Source organism: Azolla caroliniana, unplaced genomic scaffold (genome assembly GCF_043228905.1).
Source record: "Azolla caroliniana isolate FFs.n. ecotype wild unplaced genomic scaffold, voAzoCaro1.0.p SCAF_9, whole genome shotgun sequence".
Classification (NCBI taxonomy): Eukaryota; Viridiplantae; Streptophyta; class Polypodiopsida; order Salviniales; family Salviniaceae; genus Azolla; species Azolla caroliniana.
In genome coordinates this window covers 21,214,350-21,224,553 of record NW_028230444.1, presented here as the reverse complement: position 1 = coordinate 21,224,553, position 10,204 = coordinate 21,214,350, and the positions used below count along the sequence as shown (strand labels likewise).

Below are 10,204 nucleotides of genomic sequence, written 5' to 3'. Positions count from 1 at the left end.
AGTGAGTCTTAACAATGTATGCTTTTTCTATAGATAGACTCTATGCTTTCTCTAACATGCTTTTTTTAAAGCGATCCTACTTTTTCTAACTTGATGCGTTTTTATCGATTATGGTGTTCATGCACGCTACATGTGCATGTGTAGCTTTTTCTTTTATCATGCGTTTTCTTCTAACTAAAGTTTATCCTAGCGTGAACTTACCTTTCTATGTGGGACGTTTATTTTTTTAACACTAATGATATGTTAGTGTAATGGCAAGGCTTTACATTATAAATATGCATGTAATATACATTTTTATACTTTCTTCTATTTACAAATATGTCTCTTCATCCGGTTCTCACCAGGTCTCCTTACCGGGTCCGGTCCTTACCGGTTCCTCCTTCTGATTCTCACCGGGTACTCCATGCCCTATTTGGAGAGACCAAAAATGCAATTTTTTACGTAGTGTGCGAATTACACTACAACAATGGAAGTGGAAAGGCATCCGTAATCGTGGCTGCGTTGATCTTTCGGTAATCCACGCATACCCGGATTTGTCTGTTTTTTTTTCGGTATGACCACAATGGGACTTAACCTTGGGACTTAACCACCAGCCAGATGAACCCGACATTGAGAAGTTTATATAGCTCGTCTTTCACTTTAGCCGTGTAGTTGGGGTTCATTCGGTAACGGCGTTGCTGGATTGGCCATGCATCCTTCTGGAGGTGAATCTGATGTTGGTAATACTGAGGGTCAAGGCCCCTCATATCGTTGTACGTGCATGCGAACACGTCTTGATATTCTGTGAGCAATCCAAGTAGGGCTGATCGGTCGTTGATTGCCAGATCCTTGGCAATTTTTACTAGACGTGGCTCGAAAGGGGAGGCGAGATTAACCTCTTCCAAGGTGGAGGCCTTTACTCTCTATGAGATTGCTAATTCGTGATCAAGTGCGTCACGAGCCTATTGTAGTTCTTTCATTGAATCGTGGTCAGGCTCGTGGGGAGCTTCATGGTTTATTGCGTTGTCTAATTATGGTTCTATGGCCAAAAGAACGTCGATTTGGAAGATCGAGACGATCGTAGGGTGTTTGTTCAAAAAAGTGTTCATTTCGTCATCCGCCAGTCCATCTAACATGTGGACTCCCTTCGCATATAGTGTGCTATTGTCAGAAGGGGTTGAAGTACGTGCTTTTGTAATGATGCGGACTTTGGCTTTTCCTCGCCCAAATGAAATCATATTGTGTTGCCAGTGTTGCTTTATGTTGGCCGTTCGCAACCACGGTCTTCCCAGCAGGAATGGGTAAGCGCCTAACGCATCGAGGCATAAGACAACTGCAGATACGGTGAAGGTATGTCCTCCCAAAATAAATTCCAGGTTGCGTATGAGCCCTATCGGTCGCACCGATCTCGTATCTGCCATTCGTAACCAAAATGGACATGACTCCCATTGAGTGATGCCGATCTTGTTGCATGTGGCTTCGCTAATAACATTTACACCTGACCCACCATCGATAATGCATCCAAGAATTCCGTGACCGCGGATAATGAGTTTTACTGCCGGAATTTGGGAATCCATAAGGGGAGGCCCTGGTGCCAGGGCCGTGAGATTGACTGAGGGGTGAGTCGGATCCAGACCGGTTGTGAGGGAATGAACCGTCTCCTTGAAGAGCAGTTATAGGTGTAGCAATTTGTGCAGCGACATGGATATTTGGGAACCCGCAAGCGCCTGCCAAATGCGGTCAGGATTAGTGTGATCCGAAATGTTTGAGTTGGGTAGATCCGAGTTTGTTGTTTGCAATTGGTTGGGATTTCGTTTCTTTGCTTCTACTATTTCGGCTTTCATCTAGTCGATGTTGGCGTTATTGGCGTCGTCAACCCAATCCTTAGCGTGTTGTCGAATTGAGTCCTGAATATCCCACTGGGATTGCTGGGTCTTGCTGTGTGTAGTCACCTATCGATCGTACCGTGAATGCCGAGGTGTATCGTAGACGTTGCCATCGTGATCCCTGTAGCAGTGGTGGTGGTCCTGATGACAAGTCCAACGATCATTCATGTGGTTGCCCCCCTTGTTGCAGTGGGGCCTGTCTTCGTCCCACGGCGTGTTGCCTCCCTATTCCGTGGAGGTGGTTGCTCATGAGGTTGTGTGTGGTTGGCGCAGGGCTCAATTTGGTGGACTGGGGCCGTGTTTGTTTGGTTCAGCATGTTGTATTCACATTGCTCCACCGTATGGACCCTTGAATGGCAGATGGGGCAATGTGGCTGTGAAGGACAATCAAGAGCAGAGTGGCTAGATTTGGCACATATCGTGCATTGCAACGCTTGCCGGAACTCAGTTTCCTCGATCGTTGGCAAGGCGGTTTGAAGTGCGCCCATAGTGAACGAATTATTATGATGTCCAACGCAAGGACGCAGGCGACCACTTGCTCGATGGTCTTCTGAGAAAAATACGTAAGAGGCAACGTTGTGCGTAGAGGCTCACGGAGGCCGGCCAGAAATGTATCTTTCAAATGATTCACTGAGACATCCTGTGCGAGTTGGCAGTACAGGTCTTGAAAGTGGCGCACAAACTGGGACACAGTTTCATTAGCTCCTTGAGCGATTGTATAAAATTGACAAAGAAATTCCCGCTTCGGTATCTCTTGGTGGAATAATTCCAGAAATTGGGTGCGGACTGTCGGGAACTCAAGGCTCCTTATGCGCAACGCTCGGCCACAACCGAGCTTAGAATGATACACAGAAAACGGGAAATAAAACGCGCGACACAAAAGGGGAGAAAAGGTAGACAGGATGTTTACGTGGAAAACCCCAAACTAGGGGGAAAAACCACGGCAGCCCACAGGCTGCAAACTGTCACTATGTAAGTATGTACAACAGTGAGTTCACTGAGGCACCGACCAAGTGCTCACGGATCTTCGCCACAGGCGGCGGTTACAACAGAGGCAACGACCTCTTTCTCTCTCTCTCTCTCTCTGTACAGTTACGCACACTCTCTATACTTACACCAACAAGAATGACAACAACGATCTAAAAGTTTGCCCTAAGTCATATTTATACTAATATGACTTTTCGGCTATTTACAAATGTAGCCGCAATGGACTATCAGAAACATATTTACTAATATGTCTCTTCATCCGGTTCATACCGGGTCTGTACCATCCGGCTCTCTGTAGCCGGGTACTCTTCATCCGGTTCACACTGGGTCTGCACCATCCGGCTCTCCGTAGCCGGGACTCCTCTTCCGGTTTCGGCCTCGGCCGAGATTGTTCGTCGGCACTGTTCTTCTCCCTTCCCATCCGGAGGGACCTGTCTCCCAACACCCAAAACTATAATATTATGAGTACAGATACACGGCCCACGATTGAAAATAATAGCAAAGTACTAGTGTGTCCTAGACCCTCAGAATCTGTAATCACGATCTGTAGTTCCCTTCTTATGTCTCTCTCTCCCTTGTCTTGTTCTCCTGTTCTTCTTTTCATAGGTTTTTCCTTCCTCTTTGCTTCGGTGCACTTTGCTTCTTCACGTTCTTGGTTGCACATACTGCGGTTGACTTCGTTCCTGACGGTTGTTCACCTACTTTGACCTACTTCCTATTACATTTCTTAGAATTACAGATTTGGCCCATGGACAAAACCACGTATGTTGAAAGCATTCACACCTTCAAAGATGTCATCGATGTTCTCGACCGGGGGCATAGCAATGCCATCGATGCATGTGTCCTTGCTCGTGCATGTGAAGAGGACACAAGATTTGGCCTTCGTGCATTGCACTTCCACCTTGGCCTACAACCAAAACCCACCCAAATACTTAAAACAAAAAAGAACAAACATCGTCAAGGAGCATGCACGCGGCAGAATGAAGTTACCTTTGTCAAATATTCGAGAAGGTTTAAGTATGGCGTTTAGAACATTCTAGAAGGATTGACTATGGCGTCTAAAACATTCTAGGAATATTCTATGGTGCTTAGAACAAACATTGTCAAAGAGCATGGACACCTTGGAATGAAGTTGCCCTCGTAGAGTTCTAGAATATTCTAGAAAGATTAAATATGGCCTCTAGAAACATTGTGCCTAGAACATTCTAGAAGGATGAAATATGGCCTTCAGCCGTTCCAGAAGGATTGAATATGGCATCTAGAACATTCTAGAAGGATTTGGGGAAAAGGAGAGGAACAGAAAGAAGGCATTTTAAGTTTTTTTCACCTCGGTTCGAGGTGGGAAACCTTGGACGGTATAGGTGCTCTGGAATGTGAGAGAATTGGATATGGTAGCGTCCATCTCTGTGGCGATGGTTCTTTCTGAAATGATATACACTTAAGAAGTAAACAACAACTGTGCTGAGACACAAAATAGAAAACAAGCAACACACACTTCTTTATTTTCCGCATGATCTTTCATGAATTCATTATCCTCACTTCACATCTTCTCGGCCATAAATTTTTTTTATCCCTTTAACTCAAAGCTTTACGTATATCTTACAAAAGACCCTCTGAAGAGTCCTTATAAACCGGTTTTCGCTTGGTTCCAAGCTATGGTGATGGTCTATTTGCCATCCATTAGATTAGCCTAGCTCATTCCTTTTCTTTTCATTTTTCTATATTAGAGTCTAAATCTATAACTAGAATTTGTTTGCTTTTCATGAGAGGGGGTCTAACATCATATCCTCTTTTTATTTGATAGTTTGTCAAGAAGGTTTTCCTCGCTTTATTACCTTAGATATAAACCCTCAATCTTTTCATTCCAATGGATACCTCTTACCATCTGAAGTACCTTAAGTGTTTTTTACCTTAGATATTACCTTTATTACCTTAGATATAAACCCTCGATCTTTTCATTCCAATGGATACCTCTTACCATCTGAAGTACCTTAAGTGTTTTTTTGTGCTTTCTTTTATATTTTTATTACTCACCTCTTGATCAATTATCTAACTAGACACTATTGCCATTTTCGTACAATCCATTGTATCACACAATGTACAAACTCTACATACTACATATCATTGTATTTCTTCTAACCATAGAGCTTGCTCATATTTTTCTATTTATGAGAAATTCTCACAGAGAATGAATTGGCAAAGAACTCAAGTGATATTTATTTTAGTCAATTGCATGTAGTCAATACAAATACGACATAAATTATAAAGCACTATATGAGTGGCAATGAGATTCAAATGAAATGAAGAAGAAATTACAAACATAAGAACGAGCATTAGTAACATAAGTTTGGCAACATGTTATTCTAGGGTTGTGGCTAGAACAACACAACAAAAGTTGCAACATAGAAATTTGAAGTAGAAAGGTTTCTATTATTTGATTGATGCCACGTCGCAAAGGAAGTTGGTGTCATTAGGGCTGAGAAGTTATGCGAGAATCTACAAAGCATTGTTAGATTCAGAGTGATAATGGTAAGATGCTAGATGCTTGTCCTGCCTCCATTGGTTGTCTAATTTTTCTTGACCGTTGTAACAACGCCACGTATGTTGAAAGCATTCACGCCTTCGAAGATGCCATCAACGTTGTCGACTGCGGGCATATCAATGCCATCGATGCGCGTGTCCTTGCTCGTGTATGTGAAGGGAACACGACATTTGGCAGTAGTGCATTGCACTTCCACCTTGGCCTACACCCATCAAAACCCACCCAAATGCTTAAAACAAAAATTTAAGAAAAACAAACGTCATTAAGGAGCATGGACTCGAGAGAGTGGAGTTACCCTTGTAGTGTGTTTCTAGAACATTCTATAAGGAATTAAAATGGTGACTAGAATATTCTAGAAATATTGTGTCTAGATCATTCTAGAAATATTGTGCTCAGTTCTCCAAGGTATGGCGTGTCTCTTCTAGAAGGATTGAATTCTAGACGAATTGAAAATGGCATCTAGAACATTCTAGAAGGAGTGAATAATGGTGGTGGTGTTTAGAACATTGTAGATGGATTAAAGTGTTGCGTCTAGAACATTCTAGAGAGATTAAAGTATTGCGTCTAGAACATTCTAGAAGAATTTGGGGGAAAGAAGGGATAGGAACAGAAAGAAAGGCGTTTAGAGATTATTTTTTGTTCACCTCGGTTCGGGGTGGGACGTCCTTGACGGTGTAGGTGGTCTGGAATGTGAGAGAATTGGATATGGTGGTGCCCATCTCTGTGGAGATGGTTCTTTCGGTGCTTATAGTGATGCTGGCATTGGCGGCGACCACCTCCGGGATGCCAGCGGTTAAGCCCACAGTGAAGGAGGTGCTGAAGGTGCTCGATGTGGACCACGTCTGCGAATTGGACACGGATTGAGTGAGGGTAACTTGGACCTGCAAATCTGTGGTGAGATCGGTGTCATTGAACAAGGATCCCGATCCGACAAGAACTGGCGTGATGTCGCTGACCTCCGCCAGATTCAGCAGGTACTTTATGTTGAAGAGCTTGCGGCTGACCGCGGCTTCCTTCACAATGAGGCGAGTAGTCTTATCGTTGATGCTGCTGCCAATGGCACACAGCATGTTGTCCCAGTAATCGGTGTATCTTTTGAGTATGAGATTGTTGGCGAGAGAGCGGAAGGCGAGCAGGGTGCTGCTGAGCTTGAGGATATCGAAATGGCAATCGATGTTATTGAGAGCATTGGACAGCTTGTCCACGTCCGCCCAAATCCAGTTGGGGCTGCGCCTCCAGAACTTCTGGACGTTAATGTTAAGCACCACGACATTGCCGTCGAGAAGAGGGATGACCTCGTGAGTAACAGCCAAGCGCGGGGTGTCCTTGTCGAACTTGAGCCAATTTGTCTCACGCTCATAGTGGTCCCCCACATACCTTATACACCGGTGTCAATGAATGAATGAATTATGTAGGAATTTAAAGTAGTATCTAACAAAGTACTAACAATTTTGTATATATAATAATTCGATGATAAAAAGAGAGACCACATTATGATCACTATGTGCTACATTTTATAGGTAGAAGAGTTTGACATAGGGAAGTTTGTAGTGTCAAAAGAATGTTTGGTCCAATACTAGGTGGTTACATTAATTTTTTCTTTGTTTTATTTTATGTGCGATATGCTTGTTATTTATATTTAACGGCCAGCCACTATTTCTAATGTTTAAAATATTGTGACAAAATTATTAATATGCATCGTCATGATATTCATTTTCAAGTGCCGTGTGTGTAAGTTAAAAACCTGGCTCGAAAGACAGCCAAGATAAACTTACATGCCATTGTCGCCCAAGAACATGACGTAGCGCGGAAGGACCACGGCAAAATCGACGGCCGATGTGTCTTTGATCGCGGCATTGAGATCCAAGATGCCGGATGCGGACACATGTAACGAATTGGGGATGGAATTGATGCTGACCCACTTGAGGTACTTGCTATCGAGCATGGATTGGAAGAGAAGGTGTCCGGTGGCATTGCGGAAGATCTTGAAGTAGCACGCGGGGTCGGAAGTGGGGCTCGAGGGTGTGGTCTCGCGATCGGCCACAATGTGGTTGGACGAGTTGCGTTGCCAGAAGCGGCCATTGGGAGCGCGGAGCATGACCACGCCCGCCTCGTTCGCATTGTAGAGCACCTCATGGGCGACCATGCGCGACTTCGTCCCGGCCGAGAAGGTGAGGTACGGTACCCCGTTTCGCACTTCAACCACCAAGTAGAAACCCGCCAGCCCATACACCGCCTGGAGTGCTATGAAGCGTGGAAGGCTAGCACCCGACACCAATGTAGGGGAAGTTGGTAATGCGATAGTCGCCATTGATGGGATTTAGGGTCTAGGGTTTGGGATTTAGGGTTTAGGGTTGTCAATGAATGAAGCTGCTGATGATGATGATGATGATGATGGAAGGGCCATGACATTTATATAGGATCATCGGCCTATTGAAACCCTACATGGAATTCATTGGCTCCCTCTGTCATTTTCTTCGTCGGATAAGAGAGAGAGAGAGAGAGAGAGAGTCGCTCTCTCTCTGTCTTATCCGATAAAAAAAAAGAGGCCCGTGGCCTGTGCATTATTGTTAAAAAACAAAATAGAAAAGAAAAACGTGGTGGTACGGCATATACACGCGCCGAATCGTGCTGGTACGGCAGATACACACGCGCCGAAGCGTTTTGGATGCTTATCTCTATACGGACGCCAAGACAAAATACATATCTCTAATCTATTTATGGACACCCATATATATATATATCTAACTTACTCTATCTGGAATGTACATTACCATCCCACATTATTATTTATGTAGCATCTTTACCCATATTATGCTATGTACATACATATATGCCTTGGCCGTTATAGGTTGGCATGTGATTTCCCTCACCCATTCATTATAGGTTCGACTCGACGAGAGTGCCTTTGCTAATGAGAACTCATATAATCACACTACCAAACTGCCCACAGATTATCAGCAAGAGAGTGTGTCAATTCTTACGTGCGTGCATGTTTGTGATGTAAATGTGGATGAGAAGGAGACAGACCTCACTTCTATTGAATTGAGCATACGTGAAAAGACAGTTTCAAAAAGCAGATTTAAGAATCAAGAGTCAACTTATATAATCACACTCGCACCCCAAGTGTGTTGGTGAAGATATATGCCTTTACCATTCCATATGAACAATTAATCCTAATGCACCGAGTCAATATATTTGGTGCTTTCATGAACAACTAGATTCCATGCTAGATAAATAAAAGATGTAATTAGGTATCTCAAATATGTCTGTTATAAATGAAGCGAAGAGGGATTGGAATCATATTAAATTGAACAATTGAAAATTGGTATTATTGTTGGCATCGCTTTAAAGGTGAAAAAATACCATGAGAATAAATTAGATGATCAACATAATGTAAATTGAACTAACAACACATGCTACTAAGCTTGCAAGCTTAAGAGTGAAATTAAACTTTTTCTATTGCATCAATATAAATGACACTATGGTCGTACCCAGAGTATAGGGTGCCGACTGCGTAGATAGACCTTCTGGCGAAGGCCTCCATGAACTCATTGATTGTCGGCCCGATTCCTGCATTTTGAATCTTCACTTTGTTGATAGGTTGCAGGTCTTGGATAAAGTGCAATGTGGTGTTCTTCTTCGGCACTGTAAAACACGGTGTGAAAAATCGTATGGAATGGACAAAATCGACAAGGTGCAATGTGCACGTGTGAAAGGGTTGATGGTCAGACGAGTATGCTAGCATGTTGTAAATAGGACGGAAATGAGAATCGTAAAAAGAAGGCTACATGTTGTCAGGAACTCTATTAAGGCAGAGAAGGAATTAGTACTAAAAGAAGGATTAGTACTATTGTCGGGGAATAGTACTAAGACAGAGAAGGATTAGTACTATGAGAGGTGTCGAACTTTGAGAGAAGGAATGAGAGAGAGAGAGAGAGAGAGAGAGAGAGAGAGAATGATGATGCGAAAGATATATGTATTATATGAAGGAAGATATACAACAGTGGTTACAAGGCTTAAGACTGGCGTTGAACCGATTTGGTTCGAACTAATGCCTTGCGCCTCCTTTTATAGTGTCTTCAGGAATACTCCTGAAGTTTCTAGAATGTTCCAGAGAAATCTGGAATATACATCAATTTCCTAATAAAACCTAAATGAAAATAATATCCTTCAAATTACAATTCATAACCTAATGGTAAAGTCTCGACCCGTGTAACAAAAGGTTATGGGTTCGAGTCTAGTTATGACACTATCCCCCCTTTAAAACGACGAGTTCCACGAGTCGTTTTGGATTGAGGACCCGGTTTCTCGGGATATCGTCTATGGAAGTCTTCTAGAAGAGCACGAGCATTGGTCACATTCTCGATCGGTTCCCAAGTACGCTCGCTGGGACTATATCCTAGCCAATCGACTAGATAGTAGAGCTTGTTGCGAACAATCTTGGAATCGAGGATGGCAGCGACCTCATACTCAGGTCCATCTTCGAGCTCGATAGGAGGTGGTGGTTGTATAGTACGTCCTGGGATAGTGCTCTCGTGATAGGGTTCGAGGAGAGAACTATGAAACACCGGATGTATCCGAAGTTGCGGAGGTAGCTCGAGACGAAAAGCGACATCATTAATCTTCCCGATAATACGGAAAGGACCTAATCGCCGATAATCCAACTTCTCACATGGGCGAGTAGTCTTGATGTGTCGTCGTAGCAGCCACACCCGATCTCCAATGTTAAAACTGGATGGAAGTCGATGACGATCTGCGTAGTCCTTGTGTGATTGTTGAGCTTGCTGGAATTGAGTAGATAAATCCG

General features: G+C 43.4%; 1 protein-coding gene across 1 annotated transcript; it reads right to left on the bottom strand.

Moving 5' to 3' along the window:
• Nucleotides 1-5,045: 5,045 nt before the first annotated feature.
• LOC147860589 (uncharacterized) lies at nucleotides 5,046-7,750 on the bottom strand. Its single transcript, XM_087325179.1, has 3 exons — nucleotides 7,170-7,750; nucleotides 6,039-6,771; nucleotides 5,046-5,596 (listed from the first exon to the last, which is right to left on the bottom strand). Exons 1-3 carry the CDS (start codon nucleotides 7,703-7,705, stop codon nucleotides 5,420-5,422), a joined length of 1,446 nt encoding a protein of 481 aa, XP_087181305.1. The 5' UTR covers nucleotides 7,706-7,750; the 3' UTR covers nucleotides 5,046-5,419.
• Nucleotides 7,751-10,204: the final 2,454 nt, after the last annotated feature.

Bases quoted from the DNA above. Each gene is read 5' to 3' on its own strand.
- LOC147860589 (XM_087325179.1), bottom strand. From the start codon at position 7,705: ATGGCGACTATCGCATTACCAACTTCCCCTACATTGGTGTCGGGTGCT. The intron at 6,772-7,169 runs GTAAGTTTATCT...CCGGTGTATAAG, and splicing joins TTCTTGGGCGACAATGGCAT to GTATGTGGGGGACCACTATG. The intron at 5,597-6,038 runs GTGAACAAAAAA...TGATGGGTGTAG, and splicing joins ACGTCCCACCCCGAACCGAG to GCCAAGGTGGAAGTGCAATG.